The sequence below is a fragment of the Pongo pygmaeus genome, chromosome 2 (genome assembly GCF_028885625.2).
Source record: "Pongo pygmaeus isolate AG05252 chromosome 2, NHGRI_mPonPyg2-v2.0_pri, whole genome shotgun sequence".
In the NCBI taxonomy this organism is placed as follows: Eukaryota; Metazoa; Chordata; class Mammalia; order Primates; family Hominidae; genus Pongo; species Pongo pygmaeus.
The window spans coordinates 169,394,692-169,416,627 of record NC_085930.1 but is presented as its reverse complement, the minus strand read 5'-3'; the positions used below and the strand labels follow the sequence as shown (position 1 = coordinate 169,416,627).

Below are 21,936 nucleotides of genomic sequence, written 5' to 3'. Positions count from 1 at the left end.
TTAGTGGCATTTGAAATAAAAAAGACTCTATGATAATAAAGAAAAGGAAAACTAGTTACAAGGTAAACTGCTACAGGACAGACGCATCTTTGGAGTCTTCCAAGGTGCATTCAGAGATACAGCTGAAAAGCGCTGTGTGAAAACAAATTCTGTTTATGTTCTAGTTTTTAAAATTGTGTAGTTTATATATTTTTAGGTAGTAATATGCAAACGAGCTCAAACTCAGTTGAAAGCAACACCAACATGGTTGATAAGTTTCTCTCCTCTAAAAATGAGGTTCTACATTGCCTCCAAAATCCCCCCAAACTCCAGGTCTCTAGTCTATAAACTCCACTGCATCATATAGCTGTGTGCTTTTTTCCAGATAAAATGACCTTCTGTGAACTGTCAGGTAGATTCTCCTAGCTCATTGTTACAGATTCATTGCCACTATAATTACGGTGCCAGCTGCTGCTGTTTTTTTGTTTTCTTTGCACTCCAGGCTCCAGATGAGAGCTGTGCATTTTCTGTGAAGTCCTAGAAATGAAACACAGGAGCTTTCTAACTTTAGAAAATCACATGTTCTCTTTATTAGAATTCTGCTGAGGCTAATGTGATGGGAGACAAGAGTGGAGAATTTAAACTCTGTAGCTATTAATACCCCTAATCAAAGTGTTTTAGCTTGCCTATAGGGCACTTTTGTTACTGATGCCTCCTGTTTTAGCAACTGAGACAGAAGATTACTAGAAGCAAAAAGTCTGACCTGAGCACCAAAAGGTTGTCATAATTAAAAAAAAAAAAATTCTTTGTAGAGATGAGGTCTCGCCATGTTGCCCATGGCTGGTCTCAAACTCCTGAACTCAACTGATCCGCCTGCCTCTGTTTCCCAAAGTGCTGGGATTACAGGCATGAGCCACCACGCTCGGCCTGGTTGTCATAAAATTAATGTTATATTGCCTCCTCTTCTACACCTGGTAATAACTGCAAATGTTTATCGTCTTTTATCTCTTTCCAATATTCTATCAAAAGATTACTGGAAGTAAGGCCGGGTGTGGTGGCTCAAGCCTGGAATCCCAGCACTTTGGGAGGCCAAGGTGGGTGGATCACTTGAGGTCAGGAGTTCAAGACCAGTCTGGCCAACATGGTGAGACCCCATCTCTACTAAAAATACAAAAATTAGTTGGACACAGTGGTACATACCTGTAATCCCAGCTATTTGGGAGGCTGAGGCAGGAGAATCGCTTAAACCTGGGAGACAGAAGTTGTAGTGAGCTGAGATCATGCCACTGCACTCCAGCCTGGGTGACAGAGCAAGACTCCATCTTCAAAAAAAAAAAACCCCCAAGCAACTCAACTGTCCTCTTCCCCACCTTTTTTTTTGGGTGGCTGAGCAACTTATCACCTGAGTTTTAGGCTTATGGATTTGAAGCATGTACTCCTGCATTTGAGTATTAGTTCTCCTGTCCCACCTTCCCAGAAAAACATTACCTTTTGTAGAGTATGTTAATCACAGTCCACAAAACCAAGTATGTCAAGTTGCCTGCCACCACTGAGGCCACCATTGTTTTTGTAGGCTCCTGTGGTTTTCCACACCATCCCAGCCTCCTCAACCCCCAAATTATTGCTGGGCTGCAGAAATCTTTAATATTTGGCAGGGTTGGGAACCCATGGGCCTCTAAAGCAGACTCCCTGGAGGCACCAATATAACCCTTCCCTTTTGGTGTCATAGTTTTCCCCCACTAAGACCCGAGTCATCTCTATTTTGGGGCAAACAATTCTTTCTGCTTCTCTTAAGCATTCGGCCTCTTCCTTCAAATATTTTTTTTTTTTTTTCAGGTTGAGATTCTTTATTCTGGAGGTAGGAAGGGGGTCAACTCAGGTGGGGAGGGTCCAGCCCAGCTCCTCCAGCCCCCTAGTGCTTGCCCAGCCCCAATAAGTTACCCAGTTACTCAGCTGGCCTCCCTCCTGGGTCCGTCTGTCCTTCTGTTCCACCCTAGACAGGGCCAACCTGGCTCAATACAAGGGCTGCTTGTCCCCAGCCTGTGGGCAGTGCCACATGGCAGGCTGGGGGAGAGGTGAAGCAGCAGGACCATGCCCTGGGCCTGGAGGGGCAGAGGGGCCACTTCTGGCTTCAAGGGGTCAGGACTTGGAAAATCACATACTGGGCAGGCCTGGGGCCGAGTCCCACAAGGTCTGTGCCTGAAAAAAGGTGGTAGTTGGGGTGGGGCTGCCATCACACCTCAATTGCTGGGTCTGAGCCCCGGCCCTGCCGCTGCAGCTGCTCCTCCTGCTTCATCTTGGGCTTCTCTGTCCATGTATGCCACAACAGTACCCGAGTGCAGTTGGCAGCCCGTGGCTCCAGGTCCTTGGGATCCACAAGGTGGCTTAGAAGACTGCTCTCCAGGTGGCTCCGGGGAGCAGTGGAATCAAACTGGGCATTGGGCTTAGCTAACAGCAAGGGCAGGGCCACAGCAAATCCGGCCATATCCACAGGGAAGGGCCTCTTGGGCTCCCATGCTGTGTCGAAGCCCACTACCTGGCCGTCCTGTACCTGAGGGCCCTCGAATCGCATGCCGCCCACCAGCCCCACAGGCCACACTGAGACACCACGGGTCCAGCACATCTCCTCAAACAGCTCCCGGCTGTAGGTGTTGTCATTGTCAGCAAAGTACACGACTCCTTGGGTCCCTGGTGGTGATGGGTCCTTCTCCCCACCCACAGCACTCCCTCTGCCCCAGAGCCAGTCCAGGGCCTTGTTCCGTTGCTCGACACCACGGGGATGAACCCAGCCAGGCTCGCCCTCCCGAAGCCGCTGGGCTTTGGGCGTGAGGACCACCAGGTGTGTGAAGAGGAGGCCAGAGGCAGCCAGCAGCCCTGAGACCAGCGGGGTGGGACCCTCAGCATCCTCCAACAGCAGTCAATGCAGCCGGGGCACCAGGCTCAGTGTCTGGGACAGCTGTACCAGCTCTGCCTTCTGTACCAGCCTGGCATAGGTGGGGGTAACAACATAGATAGTAGGCAGGGCCTCGGGTTCAGGGGGCTGGGCAGGGGCAGGGGGTGGCCGTCGTAGTTCCGCTTGCAGTTGGGAAATCCTCAGATCCTTCTGCCGTAGCTGCTCGGCTGCTGCCCGCAGGGGAGGAAGGCAGTCACATGGCTGGCCAGCACGTAGAGGAGGCCGGCGATCGACACCAGGAAGTAGGCGAGAAACACGTTCTTCAGCTTCAGCTTCATGGCCACGCCGCTGCCGCCGCCCGCGCCCGAGCAGGCGGGGTCTCTCAAATATTATTTTGCTCCATAGGCTCAGGCTTTTTGGGAAACAACAGCCAGTTAGTCTAGTGTGAGGTTCTTCTGTTTTCTTGCTACATACATAACCGTTTTGAGGTAAGAAAGCACAGAGGGGAAAAAAGGTGAAAAAAATTATAGCTCAAAAACATTTTCAGCCATATTAATTCAATTCCAGAAGCAATTACACTTTTTTTAAAGAAATAATTTAATAGAAATATAGTCCATTTACTGCTATGGAAAGATAATTCATAATATGTTGGGTTTTTTTGTTTGTTTGTTTTTGAGACAGGGTCTCACTCAGCTGCCCAGGCTGGAGTGCAGTGGTGTGATCATAACTCACTGTGGCCCTGATTTCCTGGGCTCAAGCAATCTTCCTGCCTCAGTCTCCCAAGTAGCTGGGACTACAGGTGTGAGCCACCACTCCGGCTAATTATTTTATTTTTTGTAGAGATGGGTTCTCACTTTGTGGCCCAGACTTCTCTCAAATTCCCGGGCTCAAGCAGTTCTTCCACTTTGGCCTCCCAAAGTGCTGGAATTACACACATGAGCCACCACGCCTGTCCCACATGTTGTTTTGACAGGAAGTTACAACGATGTCTATCAGGATGACTCCAATGTTTAATAGAAAATGTACATGAAGTCAAAACGAATATTTACCACCATGATACAGTAGCTACCACTACAATTCACACTTCATAAATAACCTTTTTAGGAGCTGAATTGGTGAAGCTATCTGAGATTGACTAAGGCCTAATATTGCCTTACTTTCTGCTTTATATCTTTAATATTTTCTGTAATTTACTGAATAAAAGCCTAGGACCTGGATGTACTGCAATGTGCAGTATATAGAGCCCATAGCTTTTTTTTTTTTCCTGGAATGCAGTGATGCCATTTTGGCTCACTGCAACCTCCGCCTCCCGGGTTCAAGCGATTCTCCTGCCCCAGCCTCCCGACTAGCTGGGATTACAAGTGCCTGCCAACACGCCCGGCTCATTTTTGTATTTTTAGTAGAGACGGGGTTTCACCATGTTGGCCAGGCTGGTCTCGAACTCCTGACCTCAGGTGATCCACCTGCCTTGGCCTCCCGAAAGTGCTGGGATTACAGGCCTGAGCCACTGCACCCGGCCTAGAGCCCATATCTTTATTTAGCACATTAGTAAACAAAATGACTTAAGTAATTTGAAGTTAAATAATTCAAACTTAAAGCTGTTGGAACTTTATTCCGAGCCTTGAGAAGAATGGGCTACAGCCTGAGTCGAGCAGCAGGCATCTGCAACGTCTGCCTTTTGTTTCTATAAATAATTAAAATAGGAGGACCAAACCATACCAGAGATACAACCCCCCGAGATCACTACCCCTCCTCATGGAGTAACAAAGTACCCTTTCTTGGAATGTAGCAATCTGTAATCTACCAAATAGCTGTAAGTATGCACTGGTCTCTTACGGGAAATGAAAGCCTGTTAAAATTTGTCTCTAGCCACCTAGGTGAAACCCTAACTTCTTCACTTTGGAATGCTGACCCCATCTGGAGCTGGTGTCTCCTGGGTGGCTACCCTCAAGCCTTACGCTGGAATAAACTCTATCCTTAATCATATTTCCAGAACCTCACTATTTAAGGTTGACAGGAGAGGGAAGCGGTGATGTCTTGAGATAAAGCTGAATAAATTTTCTCAAGAAAAAAAGGGAAAGGGACCTCTGAGCTGTACGTTGTTTTCTAACTCTAGGGAGTTAGAAGTAGGAACTTGAAGTTGGAAGTGTTGAGTTGGATAGCCCTCATCTCTAGGCAATACTTTCATAAAGTGGAAAAACGGGGGAAGAGGACGAAGGCTAGGGAGAGACGCAGGGATCCACCCAACCCAGTCCCGGGTTTCCCACTCGCTCTCTGAGTTGAGTACAAAGAGCGCTCCCAAGCCCCTTCTCCTGTGCTCAGCCCAGTGCTCCGGTGGGTCAGGTCTCCGGAATGCGTAAACAAAAGCAAACAGCTGAGCGGCGGCGGGCGCAGGCGACAGGTGTGGGTGTGCCCTGAGGATGCGTGGCGACTTCCCGGAGCAGCGGGTCTGTGACGCAACAATAGAAGACACTGCGCTCCACAGCCTAGCAGCAGGCCCCGCCCCGTGTGGCTCCAAGTAAAAGATAATTCCCCAGAAGCCGTCGGCCGCCGGCGCTTCGCCTTGTCCCGCGCTAGGCCCGCCTCTCCCCCAGACCATTGGTGCCATCCGGATTCCCCAGGCGGGACCCCAGCTCACGAAGCCCACTGGCCGAAGCCCCCCACAGGATAGAAAGCCGCTCCTGCGAGGCCAAGCTTCCGAGGCGGCCTGCGCCTAGCACGCAGGCGCGGAAAGCTGGGCGCCAGCCTTGAACTGACCCCCGCCACCTGCCTCGGGCCGCGCAGTCCGCCGTTTACTTTCGAACGAGCCCAGCAATAGTTCCCATTGGCCGATGCCTTGCAGTTGAATGTTGCCTGCAGACTGCGCCTGCGCCGCGAGGCTCCGCCCGGTCTGGGCACCTGAAGCCCTTCGGGGCGGAGGAGGGCGGGGACTCGGGGCGGCTCTCAGCATCCGCCTGGAGCCAGTGGCGCTGTGTTTCGGTGTTGTGGTGTTGCCTGGTCTGCCTCCTCCCCGCGGTGAGTCTGAGGACCTTTACGGATGCGAGAAGGTGGTTCTGAGTCCTTTTTCTTTTCCTGTAGCACAGTCTGGTGTGCCCAGTGTGTTGGGCGGGGAGTCCTGGGGGCGTGACAATGGAGGGAGTGGCTTGGGACCTGCACACATTCCCTCTTGTCCCATACTGGAGTTTGGGGAGCCACTTTCCCGTCCCTCCGCTGTGGAGCTGCGTTCCTGTGAGGGAGGAGGCCCTCTGTGGTGGCGAGGGTGAGCTGAACGGACGCCGCCGAGTCGGTCAGCCCCGCGGGGTTGCGGACGGGCGGGTGCCGAGGCGGAGGCGCGTTAGGAGGGAGGCCTGGGAGAGTGGAGCTTTGAGAAGGGGAAGGGAAGAGTACTGCCATTTTGAGCCCCTTTGTGGGAGGTGCTCGCAGGACTTAAGTGAGGTAGGTGCAGTTACCCATTTTACAGATGTGAAGCCTCACTTTTGAGAGGTATTTGGTAATACTGACCCAGGTCCCACAGCATTGAAATGGCAGAACAGAGAGATGAGCAAATTATACTAAATCAGTTATAATTTAGAGCTGGCAAAGTATTTTACTCCCATGGATGCTTTTGTCTTGCAGTTAATTTTAAGTAAAATGACCGTGAATGTTTTTTCTGCCATCACCATTGTTGGGTAATATTGTCGAGAGCTCATAAGCTACTTGACGTTGTGAAAAGAGGTCCTTTGTGACAGTCTGTTTGGTCAGAGTTAGGATTTTCAAGGAACAAGCGTTACCTCTACTGCAGCTCCAGCAACTGTGTTGGTGTTTGTGACTTTTCTGAAAACTCAGTGAAGCATCGTGAAGATAAACATCAAAGACAGTGAACTAACAACCATTTTTATGACATGAAACAATAAATTGAAAACATTAAAGATAACATTATTTTAATTTTAGAATAAGAATAAAAGATTCTGGAGGAGTTGGAGAAGAGTGTATTCAGTCCCCAAACCACGAGATCAACAAAGTAGGTAAGTTCTGGGAGATTAAATAAATATGAAAAACAATTAAGTTTTTACAGAGTGTATGATTTAAACTATAAAGTGAAATTTAGAAGTCTTTTGAAAAAACATTGAGTTGGTGGTGTATAAAACTCCAACCATCTTATCGAAGGAGCGGAGCATAAAGTGAAAAGTAAACAACTCCCTTCTCTGATCTATACCTTAAAAGTAGTTACTTAACTCTTTTGTACATCCTTCTAGAAATTTTACAAGAATGTGTACATCTCAAAACACATGCAAAGTTGTTATTTTATACATGCAGATCTGCAGAACTACACAAAACTGCAAATTAAGTTACCTGGATACTTTTTCACTAGGCATTCATATATTGGTCTTTTTAAATGAGTAAGTAGCTATTTAATCTGGCAAGGTGAAATTTTGATTTTAGGTGATGTTAGTTTTGACATTGCCTTTCACCAAACACGTTGATGAGTATTTCCCACCAGATATATTTTTACTTTGAAAAGTACAACAAAAGCAATTAAAGCCTTAATTTTTCAAGTCAATTCCTGGTTAAATTGAATTAATAGTCTTTTTTTGTTTTGTTTTTAGTTTTTATTTTTTAGGGAAACAGGTTGATGTCAAAATGAAAGAAAATAGTACAGATGGACAAAGAGAGTTAAAATCAGCTGACCATAGGATTTTTTTAATTTGAAAAAGTTAAGGTGATCTCTCATTATTTTTGTATATTTATATGTGACAGAATTATTTTTAAAAATCTTGTTTCTCAGACTTTCTGCGACAATGTTAAAAAAAATCTTATATATGTATATAAATGGTGCAGTTGTGGTTATTTCTTAAGTAAGTCTTGAATTGAATGAAATGTATTTCTTCTTTATCAGTTAGGGCCACAAAGATGTGAGCCCCAATTTGGGTGGTGGCACCACTTGAATTTTCCCATACTTAAAGCTGACTCACTGGAAGTCTTGGGGCAAGTCATCGAATTCTATAATGTAGTAAATATATTTTCCTTTCAGAGGCTGTGAAATGTAATGAACGTTTTACAACTGTTCATGTTTAGAGTTGAAAGGCAGGAAAGCATTAGTGAATTAAAACTTAAAACCTGGTTTACACAGGAGAATGGGTAATGATATTTTTGGTGCTATTTAATCATCTGTTATATTATCTATTACCTAATATGCCAGTTAGACATCAGGGAGGCTCACTAGTGAATTGGCCCTCTGGAGAAAGACTTAATAAAAAGTTTGGAAATTCAGAAATGTATTTGTTTTGACACTTAAACACACAAGACATTAGTGAAATAATTTGTAAGTAGAGTGATTTAGCCTCAGGTTTCTTTCTGAGAAGATTCATTTTTTTATATTCATATTTCTCGGTTACTTTTAAAAGAGAAGCAGGAAATCTTGAACTATTGGTTTTTACATGAGCTTAATACTCACTAGAGGAAAATACATTTTACATGGATTATTTTACTTTTTTGCTTTTTAAAAACATACAGTAGTATAAATTGATTCAAATTCATTTAGCAAAAGAAAGACTGGATAATAGGCAAGACACCTGAAAATTTTTTAAAGTTTTTTTTTTATTGTGTAAAATATACTAAACATAAAATTTACCATTTTAATATTTTTAACTGTGCAGTTTGGTGGTATTAAATACATTCAACTTGTTTTGTAATTATCACCATCAACTATCTCCGTAACTTTTTCATCTTCCCAAACTGAAACAGTGTACCCATTAAACCAGCAGTCCTCAACATTTTTGGCACCAGGGACGGGTCTTGTGGAAGACAATTTTTCCATGGACGGGTGAGGGTGGGTGGTGCATGGTTTTGGGATAAAACTGTTCTACTGTACGTCATCAGGCATTAGTTAGATTCTCAGAATGAGCCACAAGCTAGATCCCTCGTGTGCGCAGTTCACAGTAGGGTTCACGCTCTTATGAGAATCTAATGCTGACACTGATCTGGCAGGAGGCGGAGCTCAGGTGGGCTTGCCCGCCTCCATGATGGGGGTGCAGGGTGAGTAGGAAGGGTTGGGGACCCCTGCATTAAATGATAACTCTACATCTTCCCTGCTCTCAAGCCCTGGCAACTACCATTCTACTTTCTGTCTTTGAGGACTGCTTATTGGTTTTGATATTATATATATTTATATGCTTTTTTCACATATAATGTGAATGTAAATTTTTTTTTCCATTGAATTAATTGACTGAATTATATTAATAGATTTTTCGTTATTGAATTAACTTTGTATTTCTGGAAAGAACCTTATTTAGTTATGGTACAGTGTTTTTTTAATGTGCTCCTGTATTTGTTTTTTGCTAACATTGTATTTAGAATTTTACATCAGTGTCCATTTTTGAAATTAGTCCATTTTTAGTTTGTGTTGTCTCAGGTTTTGGAATCATGTTATACTGTCTTCAAAACATTTAGCAAACTTTTCATCTTTGTGTTCTGAAACAGTTGAGTAGGGCCTAGTTAGTCCACACTCAAGGGAGAGGAGATTTCAAGAGTATCCAGGAAGTGTGGGTCATTGGGGGCCATTTTAGAGGCTGCCTATCAAAAATAGCTAATGGCTTGTTTATTTACTTAAAGAACCAACTCTTAGATTGGTCATGGTGGCTCACAGCTGTAATGCCAGCACTTCGGGAGGCTGAGGTGGGGAGGATCTCTTGAGGCTAGGAGTTTGAGACCAGCCTGGGCAACATAGTGAGACCCTATCTCTACAAAGCATGAAAACATTAGGCATGTGTGTTAACATGCACCTATCAGCTACTTGGGAGGCTGAGCTGGGAGGCTGGGAGGATTGTTTGAGCCTGGGAAGTTGAGGCTGCAGTGAGCCATGGTCACACCACTGCATTCCAGCCCTGGTGACAGAGCAAGACTCAGTTTCAAAAAGAGCCATCTATCTCTTGGGTTTATCAGTTCTAGCAATTTTTTTTTTTTTTTTTTTTTGAGACACCATCTTGCTCTGTCACCCAGACTGGAGTGCAATGGCATGAACTCAGCTCATTGCAACCTCCACCTCCCAGGTTTAAGCGATTCTCCTGCCTCAGCCTCCCGAGTAGCTGGGATTATAGGCGCCTGTCACCCTGCCCAGCTAATTTTTGTATTTTTAGTAGAGACGGGGTTTTGTCATGTTGGCCAGGCTGGTCTTAAACTCCTGACTTCAGGTGGTCCGCCTGCATCGGCCTCCCAAAGTGCTGGGATTACAGGTGTGAGCCACAGTGCCCAGCCAGTTCTAGCAATTTAAGTTTTCTAGTTCATTATCATCTTCCATTTTATCTTTATTCTTTTTATTCTTTTTTTTTTTTTTTGAGACAAAATGTGGCTCTGTAGTCTAGGCTGGAATGCAGTGGAATAACCATGGCTCATGGCCCACTGCAGCCTGGACCTCCCAGGCTCAAGCCATCCTCCCTCCTCAGCCTCCTGAGTAGCTGGGACTAACAGGCATGCGCCACCATACTTAGCTAAGTTTTTTATTTTTTGTAGAGATGGGGTTTCACTGTGTTGCCAGGGCTGGTCTCGAATTGCTGGGCTCAAGTGATCCTCCCACCTTGGCCTTCCACAGTGCTGGGATTACAGGTATGAGCCATCACACCAGGCCAATTTTTATTCTTTTTTTTCCACTTTTCCTCTTTTTTCTCTTTTTTTTAAGTTGAATTATTTTATATTTCTTTTGGTTTGGTAAATAAAGTGTATGGTGTCAGCTCTGCCCATGTAATTTTTTTTTAGCTCTGTAGATTTTACTGAAGAGTATTTCTGTTGTTTCACATGAATAAATTATGTCTTGGCTGTGTACAGAATTCTCAGCTTATATCCCTTTCCTTCTAGACTTTGTGGACATTGCTACATTGTGTTCTAGCATTCCTTGTTGCTGGTGATGTTCTGGTTATTTCCTGCTGTGTAACAAACGTCTGAAAGCTTGGCTGGCCAGATATTCAAGATGTCTTTTTCACTCATGTGTCTGGTAACTCCTTGCCCTTCTATTTGGCCTGTCTCTTCAGCAAAGTAGCCTGGACTTCTTACATAGCAGTTTGTGGCTCCGAGGCAGCAACCTGCCAGACTAGTTAAGGGCTACACCTAGAACTCACCACATCACTTATACTGTATCCTATTGGTCAGAGCAGTCACATGGCCCACACATACTCTAATAGGGGGAGAATAGATTTCATCTCTTCATGCTCAGGGAGTAGGAGCAAAGTCACATTATAGGACAGCTCATGTGGGAGATAATTATTGTGGCCATTCCAATTTTGGAAATTCCAGTCTCCCAGAGGAGGATTCTGAGACCTTTGGTTTTGTTTTCCTTTTTTCATCCTTTTCTGTGTGGATACTGGTAGGATTATCCTTATTTCTTTAAAATTGTATTATATTTCTAATTGCTTAATAGTTAAAAGTGAAACCATGATTTATAATGAAAAACAGATTCTTGCCCTCTAGAAGCAGTCACTTTCATCTGCTTTAACATTTCTTTTGGTATTTTCTTTTATATTTCTATATATTGATTTTTTGTGGGTTACTTTTTAAGTATGTATTGACTTTCTTATAAGGAAAAATTAAGATTTAGTTCTTAAACTGTTTCCTTCCCTTATTTTCCCCCTCAATATAATTTTGTTACTCTTTGGTAAAATCAGTATTTGATATTTACAATATTATGACTGTTACAGTGACAGCTGAGCCATATACTATAATATTAATATTTCCTCTCTTTTCATGATTCTGTCACGTTTTTTCCCTAAATTTAGTTACCTCTCAATATGTTTCATATACATGAAGCATTTCTGTCAGTTCCATTTATTTACTTAAGGATCTGTCTTCTGCATGCCTCAAATCACAGCACTTTGGGAGGTCGAGGCGGGCGGATCATGAGGTCAGGAGATTGAGACCATCCTGGCTATCGTGGTGAAACCCCGTCTCTACTAAAAATACAAAAAAATTAGCTGGGCGTGGTGGCGGGGGCCTGTAGTCCTAACTACTCGGGAAGCTGAGGCAGGAGAATGGCATGAACCCAGGAGGCGGAGCTTGCAGTGAGCAGAGATAGTGCCACTGCACTGCAGCCTGGGTGACAGAGTGAGACTCCGTTTCAAAAAAAAAAAAAAAAAAAAAAGATCTGTCTTTTGGATCTTTTTTCCTCTTCTAGAGTGACTCTTCCTTAGGCTTTCACAGTTGTCCTGGACTTTATTTCGCCATTATGCTGGTGAACATTCTTGCTTTTCTTTTCTCCCTGCAGTAGCTTCTTTAGAAAGAGTTGGAAGAAGGTTGTTCATTTTTGAGATCTTATATTGTCCAACTGTCTTTATATCAAAATGGATTGTTTTTTTTTCTAGGTATAGAATTTTAATTTCCATTTCAGAAGCCATTTTTTTTCCCTGAGAATATCAAAGGCATTACTCCATTGTCTTATTGTTTCCAGTGTTATTGATGTTTTTACTGTTTGGAAACCACATACAGCATAGCTAAATACAAGATGTTCATCCTAGAAAATATACATAGGTTAATTTTTTGTTCTTTTTCTTCCTTTCAGAAGCCTAGACTGGTTGTGGAAAATTTCTGCTGCATAAAATTTCATACTGGTTTCTGAAAGAACTAGCCTGTAAGCATGGTAGCCACCTGTATCTTTTTTTTTTTCTCAAAAAAAAAAGAGGGTCTTGCTGTGTTGCCTAGGCTGGAGTGCAGTGGCACAGTCTTGGCTCACTGCAGCCTCAACTTCTTGGGCTAAAGTGATCCTCCTGCCTCAGCTTCACGCGTAGCTGGGACTATAGGCGTGTATCACTGTGCCCGACTAATGTTTAATTTTTTGTAGAGATGGGGTCTCTTGGTGTTGCCCAGGTTGGTCTTGAACTCCTGGCTTCAAGTGATCTTCCCACCTCGGCCTCCCAAAGTGCTGGAATCACAGGCGTGAGCCACTGCACCTGGCCCACCTATATAGTTTACTTCTCAGGCAGCAATCAGAGTCAGAAAGTTCCTGACCATACAAAGTTATTTTTCAGTTCTAGTTTCTCTTGAATTTGTTGCCTAAAATTAGTTTTTAATCAATAAATCAGTGAGAAAAGGGTAGTCTGAGAATAGATTTTGACTTCTGTGAATTTCAAGTTATCCACAAATTTTTTATTATTATTATTATTATTATTATTATTATTATACTTTAGGTTTTATGGTACATGTGCACAATGTGCAGGTAAGTTACATATGTATACATGTGCCATGCTGGTGCGCTGCACCCACCAACTCGTCATCTAGCATTAGGTATATCTCCCAATGCTATCCCTCCCCCCTCCCCCCACCCCACAACAGTCCCCGAAGTGTGATGTTCCCCTTCCTGTGTCCATGTGTTCTCATTGTTCAATTCCCACCTATGAGTGAGAATATGCGGTGTTTGGTTTTTTGTCCTTGTGATAGTTTACTGAGAATGATGGTTTCCAATTTCATCCATGTCCCTACAAAGGACATGAACTCATCATTTTTTATGGCTGCATAGTATTCCATGGTGTATATGTGCCACATTTTCTTAATCCAGTCTATCATTGTTGGACATTTGGGTTGGTTCCAAGTCTTTGCTATTTATCCACAAATTTTTGTCTAAAAAGTATTTTTAAAAATTTTACATATGATAGCAGTAACTTTGAGACCAACCATGATTTTTGCTTCCTTTTTTTTTTTTTTCCTTTTTTTGAGATAGAGTCTTGCTCTGTTGCCCAGGCTGGAATGCAGTTGCGCCATATCGTGCCTCACCTTCCCTAGTAGCTGGGATTATAGGGATTACAGGTGTGCGCCACCATGCCTGGCTCATTTTTGTATATTTAGTAGATAAAGGGTTTCACCATGTATCTTGTTCACTTGAGGCCAGGCTGGTCTCAAACTCCTTGCCTCAAGTGATCCACCTGCTTTGGCCTGCTTCCATTTTATATAAGCTTAGGATATGCTTTACAATGTCGTGAATATTCTCATTCTAAAGAAAGTTGAGCTTTTGGGCCCCTAAATGCATTCTCAGAGTTGTTCCCTAGTTTTTTACAAGCATAGAATAGGGGTTTGGAGAGAAAAGTTAGATTCTGTTTTGGGACTAGTTTTGCTACTTAAACAATTGAATAGCTCCAGTAATATTAAATCTAGATTAAATGTATGTCGACTGCTCAAATTTTATTTCCTACAAAGTGTTATTCTGTTTATTCCTTCAATGTGAATTCTGACATCACTGAAATACTCTGAAAAACATTTGTTTTTCTTGGGTGGTTTCTGTATGACTTCATAGCTTTCTGTAGGTGTAGGGTAAAGTTGTAAAGGCTTGCCAACATGCACTCACTTGAATTTATCTGCAGTGAATGTTATCTTCTTTACTGTTGCTCAATTACTTTAGTTTGCTGGAATGCTTTACAGTTCAAGCTTAGTGTCTCTGTGTGACACACTTTGGCTCATTCGGGATCTGAATATTGTCAGTCTGAATGGAGTGGTTTTTTTTCTTTTTTCTTTTATTTTGAGACTGAGTCTCACTCTGTTGCCGAGGCTGGCGTGCAGTGGTGTGAACTCGGCTCACTGCAAGCTCTGCCTCCCGGGTTCACGCCATTCTCCTGCCTCAGCCTCCTGAGTGGCTGGGACTACAGGTGCCCGCCACCACACCTGGCTAATTTTTTTGTATTTTTAGTAGAGATGGGGTTTCACCATGTTAGCCAGGATGGTCTCAATCTCCTGACCTCAAGATCCACCCCCCTCGACCTCCCAAAGTGCGGAGATTACAGGCGTGAGCCCCCTCACCTGGCCTGAATGGAGTATTTTCTGATAGATTTTCCTTTTACACCTTTTCCTCAGCAGAGATTTTGCTATTAAAAAAACAAAAAACCCCAAAACAAAAATCTGTATTAACACAGGTCTCTGAAAAGGCATTTGTTCATTGAACCAGTAACAAGTGAATGCCTACTGTGTTAAAATTTGTGCCTAAATTGCAGGAATATAACCATAGTTTAGACACAATTCCTGCCCTCATAGGAGGCCTACATTCTAATGTATACAGAAAAGTTACAAAATTCTTTTAAATAAAATCTTGTTACAGTGCTATGAAGTGAAAATGCAGTGTTTAATGAGAATAATAGGGGACCTAATCTGGGGAAAAGGCAGGCTCAAGTTGAGCCTTGAAGGAAGAGTAAGAGTTTGACAGATCGTAAAGATAAGGAGCCAAGTTTGCATTTTATTAAAAATGTAGTTAGTTACTTTTAGTTGCTGTTTTCAGAGATTTTTAATCTTAAAAGTTAGTTTTATAGCTTGTGATTTGGTAACCTTTATATTTCACGTGAATGGCACTTGGGTGTTTATTTTTTTTTGAGACGGAGTTTCGCTCTTGTTGCCCAGATGAGTGCGATGGTGTAATCTTGGCTCACTGCAACCTCCACCTCCTGAGTTCAAGCAATTCTCCTGTCTCAGCCTCCCAAGTAGCTGGGATTACATGCATTTGCCACCACACTGGGCTAATTTTGTGTTTTTAGTAGAGGTGGAGTTTCTCCATGTTGGTCAGGCTGGTCTCAAACTCCCAACCTCAGGTGATCGCCCGCCTTGGCCTCCCAAAGTGCTGGGATTACAGGCGTGAACCACCGCGCCTGGCCATGGCACTTGGGTTTTTAAGTTTTGCCTAAGGTACTTTCAACAGTGGTGTAACTTGATTTTTCTCTATCAAGGGGTAAGCTAGTCTTTAGAATTGTGGCTTATGCATTGAGGGTAGATATAAAGGAAAACAGTAGGAGGTGGTAGGGTGCAAAATGGTCAGGCTTCTGTTACTGGAAATATCAGTAGTAGCTTGCCAAGAGGTCAAGTTACTTGTGTCAGAGATGGTCTCTGAACTATTGCTGCGTTTCTTTTTCTGTCTCAGAGAAATACTGATCGAGAGACTTTTTCATGAAGGAAAGATGACTAATGGTCTCCTTTTTGTTCTTTACCATTTAGTGCTCTAGTTTTTCACTTAAAAATTAAGGCAGTAATTCACAGTTACTATAGTCAACTCTTATCTTTCAAACTGATTTTTATTATAAGGATTAATTCAAAATTTTTCTGCCTTCTAAATCTCCAAGTTAAAATTATTGCTTTAGAAAATTATACTATGCTGATCCTGGGGTTTAAGCATTCTTGTATTCTAATTTGAGAAGCTAAAAATTTATGGTAGTAACAGTTACTGTGGAGAAATTTGATATCTTGCTTTAGAAACCATTATTGAGCCAACTGGGACATGTTTCCTCCTTTTGTATTAAAGAATATACTTTTGCTAAGCCTAACTTGTTATAATAGAAATAGTCTTGTCTACTCATTATATGTGCTTGGTTTTGATTTTATCATCTTAAATGTTAAAATGTTGCACAAAATAGTTGTAATTACTGAGTAGACTTTAACAGAACACTTTGAATTTTAGTCTTTATTATGTAGTATATTAGTCTGTTTTCATGCTGCTTTGATAAAGACATACCTGAGACTGGGTAATTTATAAGGAAAAAGAGGTTTAATGGACTCACAGTTCCACGTGGCTGGGGAGACCTCACAATCATGGCAGAAGGTGAAAGCACGTTTCACATGGTGGCAGACAAGAAAAGAGAATGAGTCAAGCAAAAGGGGTTTCCTCTTACAAAACCATCAGATCTCGTGATACCACAAGAACAGTATGGGGGAACTTCCCCCATGACTAAAGTTATCTACTGCCGAGTCCCTCCCACAACATGTGGGAATTATGGGAGCTACAATTCAAGATGAGATTTGGGTGGAGACACAGCCAAACCATATCACATAGCAACAAATTTAAATAACTTAAATTTGAAGCATTTTACTACAAATTAATGATAATTGCTTTGTTTGGGATGATTTTGGTCCCTAAGGAATAAACTCTTAATTGTGATCAATTATTCACTATATATACTAGGAATTGAATTACTCAGAAAGCTTCATTTTAAAAATAACCTTGTTCTCTTTTAAATGACAAGCAGTATGGTAACAATTTGGAGGTTAATGCCTAGAATGTTAAATAATATGTACAGGTGTCTCTATGTCAACTTAAAATACATTTTTCTCTTGACAGGAAATGCACAATTTTGAGGAAGAGTTAACTTGTCCCATATGTTATAGTATTTTTGAAGATCCTCGCGTACTGCCATGCTCTCATACATTTTGTAGAAATTGTTTGGAAAACATTCTTCAGGCATCTGGTAACTTTTATATATGGAGACCTTTACGAATTCCACTCAAGTGCCCTAATTGCAGAAGTATTATTGAAATTGCTCCAACTGGCATTGAATCTTTACCTGTTAATTTTGCACTAAGGGCTATTATTGAAAAGTACCAGCAAGAAGACCATCCAGATATTGTCACCTGCCCTGAACATTACAGGCAACCATTAAACGTTTACTGTCTATTAGACAAAAAATTAGTTTGTGGTCATTGCCTTACCATAGGTCAACATCATGGTCATCCTATAGATGACCTTCAAAGTGCCTATTTGAAAGAAAAGGACACTCCTCAAAAACTGCTTGAACAGTTGACTGACACACACTGGACAGATCTTACCCGTCTTATTGAAAAGCTGGAAGAACAAAAATCTCAGTCTGAGAAAATGATCCAAGGCGATAAGGAAGTTGTTCTCCAGTATTTTAAGGAGCTTAATGATACATTAGAACAGAAAAAAAAAAGTTTCCTAACGGCTCTCTGTGATGTTGGCAATCTAATTAATCAAGAATATACTCCACAAATTGAAAGAATGAAGGAAATAAGAGAGCAGCAGCTTGAATTAATGACACTGACAACGTCTTTACAAGAAGAGTCTCCACTTAAATTTCTTGAAAAAGTTGATGATGTACGCCAGCATGTACAGATCTTGAAACAAAGACCACTTCCTGAGGTTCAACCCGTTGAAATTTATCCTCGAGTAAGCAAAATATTGAAAGAAGAATGGAGCAGAACAGAAATTGGACAAATTAAGAACGTTCTCATTCCCAAAATGAAAATTTCTCCAAAAAGGATGCCATGTTCCTGGCCTGATAAGGATGAAAAGGAAATTGAATTTTTAAAAATTTTAAACATTGTTGTAGTTACATTAATTTCAGTAATGCTGATGTCGATACTCTTTTTCAACCAACACATCATAACCTTTTTAAATGAAATCACTTTAATATGGTTTTCTGAAGCCTCTCTATCTGTTTACCAAAGTTTATCTAACAGTCTGGATGAGGTAAAGAATATACTGTGTCACATTTTCTGTTTGTTGAAGGAATTCGTGTGGAAAATAGTTTCCCATTGAAAACGTCAACCTGAATTGTTTAAATGGGCTTATTCTGTACATTGCTAAATGAAAAATGGGGTAGCATGGATAAATAGCAAACTAAGCTTTATTAGCGCTGCAACTAATATAAACAAATGTTTATATTTGTTGCTTCTTTTGGTTAGCAATGATATGTCAAAGTTAGAAATATCTGAAATATTCAAATCTTTGGGAAACGGAATCTAGTAACAATTTGAAAATTAATACACTATCCCATTTTTATTGGCTTTATGAAGGTTGACATAATGTTGCTGTGACATTTAAACATTCTTGTACCAATATTGTCTTTTACCATTATTATATACTGCAGTTAATTGGCTTTACAGTTCTTTATAGCAAAATCCTGAAAGTACATATACCTTTATTTTGATGTGGCTTGAAGCTTTTGAATGGGTGGATAAGGATGATAGAAAGGTTTCAAAATCAAGCAACAAAATCTTAAAGTGATAAGGCATGGCTTAAAGATCTTTTGATCAAACATACCTGTGTTTTAGATAGATTTAAGAGCCCTAAATGTTTATCACCATTCACTCCAAATAAAACTATTGCTTTTGGATAACTGTTAGAGAAAAGTGGCTTTTTAAAAGAAATTTTTGAGACTGGGTCTCACCTTGTTGTCCAGGCTGGAGTGTAGTTGTCTGGTCATGACTCATTGCAGTTTCGACCACCCAGGCTCTATTGATCCTCCTGCCTCTGCCTCTGGAGTAGCTAGGACAAGGCACACACCACCCCCATGCCTGGCTAATTAAAAAAATTGTTTTTTGTAGAAACGAGGTTTTGCCATATTGCCCAGGTTGGTCTCAAACTTCTGGGCTCAAGAGATCTGCCCACCATGGCCTCCCAAAGTGCTGGGATTACAGACGTTAGCCACACTGTGCCTGGGGGCCAGCATTTTCTAATACTTGTCATATTCTATAGTTTGTGTAAATTTAAGATTGTATTTTTTTTCTGCTCGTCAGTCAAATCAGTTCTTGGATTAAAAACTCATTCTTACTAGAACAGAATCATGTTGGTAACTTGGTCTGCAACAGGTTTTGATGGCATCATGTAGACTTTATTCATCTTAACTCATTTAAATTTTCTACCACATTCTCTTAAGCTAATGCAAAAGTACCAACAACTTAATCTTTTTTTTTTTTTTGAGACGGAGTCTCGCTCTGTTGCCCAGGCTGGAGTGCAGTGGTGTGATCTCGGCTCATTGCAAGCTCTGCCTCCCGGGTTCACACCATTCTCCTGCCTCAGCCTCCCGAGTAGCTGGGACTACAGGCACCTGCCACCACGCCCAGCTAATTTTCTGTATTTTTAGTAGAGATGGGGTTTCACTGTGTTAGCCAGGATGGTCTCTATCTCCTGACCTCATGATCCACCCACCTCAGCCTCCCAAAGTGCTGGGATTACAGGCGTGAGCCACCATGCCTGGCCCAACAACTTAATCTTATATTAGCTTTGCTTAAGAGGGCCAATTAAATCAAAGCCCTTTATTATTTTATTTTATTTTATTTTTTTAATGTTCTCTTAAGAGTTTATTATAAACCAGTTTCATAGGCCACAAGGAAATAAAAGGACTATGCACAGCCTTACGGGAAACAGGCAGGGAGCTGAGGAGGGCCAAGATGAGTCTAGGGCCTTGGTGGGTGTATTCCCGGGGGAGGGGGCCCTTGCATCCCAGGGGGAGGAGGCCGCATTCCCGGAGGGGGCATGCCCATTGGAGTCCCTCTTCCAGGGGTGATCCCCACTGGGGGACCCATAGGAGGCCTCATACCAGGAGGTGGGCCCATCATGCCTGGAGGGGGTGCTCCTTGGCCCATAGGTTGGGGAGGACCCCCACGGCCAGGTGGGTACTGGGTCGGGGCCCCGGCAATACTGGCTGTGGCAGCAGCTGCAGTGGCTGCAACAGTACCTCTTTCTTGTAGGGTCATCACCTTTTGGGATGGCCAGCCAACCCCACGGACTGGCCCAGCAAGTCCTGCAGGAGCCTGGGGCATGGGAACCCCAGCTGGGATTCCTCTGCCAGCAGCCCTGCCGATCCCTGGGTCCCTGGCAGTTCCAGCAAGTGGAACTCAAGCAATACCAGTATCTTTGGGAGGAGGTCCCTCTACTGTCATTGAGACCAGATTCTCCCCTCGCAGCAGCACCAGACCAAGGATTCGCTTCTCTTCCCTTTCTGCTTGTTTGGAGTTTTTTGGCTTGATCTTTCTGAACTCATCAGTCACAGAGGATCAAATTCATGTGCTTGTCAAAAGCTTTGAAGGTGCCAATGAAGATCTGGCCGTCCTGCAGGATGCACCTCATCCTGTAGTTAATATGCTGCAGCATCTTGCTGCTCTTGCCCACCATCATAGTGGCAGTTCTGATGGCTCTGATCCCCGCCGGATTCGCCTCCTCAGAGGCCTAGCCTCTCTCCCGCAGCCGCTACCGGAAATAAAGCCCTTTAGTTCCCTTTAACAGGGACTGGAGTTACGATGCATGTGTTACGACTTTTGGCCCACTGTGCATGCAACCCTAAGTGCAGGTTGATTTGCTTTCCAGAAATCCCAGAGGCTGCTCTTGGATCACCGAAGACGACCCTTAGACTATGCTCCTGGCCCTACGGATTGCACATAAACTATCGTAAATAAATACAGCTTTTTCAGGGAACTAGTTCTAAAACTCTTTATCTGCTGAGAATAAGTCTTAACACTAAGATGACTGTATTATATCAATTTATTATTAGAATCAGACTTACACCTAGCACAATTAACTATTGTGTGGGCAAAGAACATTTAAAGGGCATAGTAGAGGTAAGGAGAGACACATACTCAGCTAGAGATAAAAATATTAAGTTGCACTGATTACTTAAAATACTAGTCACACCATAAAAATGCCCTGTAGTTTCAAAAACACATAAGCAATGAAATGTTTATTAGCCATTATGTGTTAAGCTACTTAATCTCATTTCTGTGATGCGAATATTTTTAACCCCCACTGTTTGTAGATGAGGGAACTGACAAGTGACTTGTCCAAGGCCATATAGCTGTGAGGAAACCCATGCATTTTTTCAGAGTTCATGCTATCAATCACTCAACTTTAGGCCAAGATTAATGTTGGTAAGGGTTTGTAATCTGTAAGAATAGCTAAAAACGTAAGTATATATATTGTTTTAGATTTGACGTTACTTTGTATCTTGCCAGTTTTTAGGAAAACTTCATTTTGTTAAGTATGCATGAATATAGTTGAGTATATGAGTAACTGGTTCTTAATGCTGCCGTTTTGTATTTTTACCAGCAGGAAGATTACAAAAGTTAACGTATATAAATCTTGAAATATTTCTAAGTTTTATGTATAACAAATATGTATTTTAATAAACTTCTTTTGGTATTTTATTTGCACTGTCTTAATGAGACTTCCAAACTCAGGAGTGGTAGCTATGGGATTTTCACATGGGTTCTGGGTACTTCTAATTCTTTGAAACTTAGTACTGCAGGCTGGGTGCAGTGGCTCATGCCTGTAGTCCCGCACTTTGGGAGGCTGAGGCAGACAGATCACTTGAGGCCAGGAGTTTGAGACCAGCTTGGCCAATATGGCAAAACCCTATCTACCTTTAAAAACACAAAAATTAGCTGGGCACTGTGATGTGCACCTGTAGTCCCAGCTACTCATGTGGCTGAGGCACTTGAATCGCTTGAACCCGTGAGGCAGGGTTGCAGTGAGCCAAGATCTTGCCACAGCATTCCACCCTGGGTGATGCAGTGAGACTCTCAAAAAAAAAAAAAACAAAAAAAAAAAAACTGAGCTCTACTGCATT

General features: G+C 42.5%; 1 protein-coding gene and 2 pseudogenes across 4 annotated transcripts; 1 reads left to right on the top strand and 2 right to left on the bottom strand.

Moving 5' to 3' along the window:
- Nucleotides 1-581: 581 nt before the first annotated feature.
- On the bottom strand, nucleotides 582-5,757 carry LOC129033741 (galactosylgalactosylxylosylprotein 3-beta-glucuronosyltransferase 3-like; annotated as a pseudogene).
- TRIM59 (tripartite motif containing 59) lies at nucleotides 5,342-21,514 on the top strand. Of its 4 annotated transcripts, XM_063662382.1 has the most exons (4): nucleotides 5,956-6,131; nucleotides 6,803-6,876; nucleotides 10,361-10,453; nucleotides 16,917-21,514. In XM_063662382.1, exon 4 carries the CDS (start codon nucleotides 16,920-16,922, stop codon nucleotides 18,129-18,131), a length of 1,212 nt encoding a protein of 403 aa, XP_063518452.1. In that variant the 5' UTR covers nucleotides 5,956-6,131; nucleotides 6,803-6,876; nucleotides 10,361-10,453; nucleotides 16,917-16,919; the 3' UTR covers nucleotides 18,132-21,514. The 4 variants fall into 4 exon arrangements, with proteins under 4 accessions (XP_054338681.1, XP_054338683.1, XP_054338682.1 ...); XM_054482706.2 differs by lacking the exons at nucleotides 5,956-6,131; nucleotides 10,361-10,453 and adding an exon at nucleotides 5,342-5,887; XM_054482708.2 differs by lacking the exons at nucleotides 5,956-6,131; nucleotides 10,361-10,453 and adding an exon at nucleotides 5,744-5,919.
- LOC129033742 (small nuclear ribonucleoprotein-associated protein B'-like) lies at nucleotides 19,772-20,492 on the bottom strand (annotated as a pseudogene).
- Nucleotides 21,515-21,936: the final 422 nt, after the last annotated feature.

What these genes read in the sequence shown, in the direction of transcription:
- TRIM59 (XM_054482706.2), top strand. Translation starts at nt 16,920, where the DNA reads ATGCACAATTTTGAGGAAGAGTTAACTTGTCCCATATGTTATAGTATT.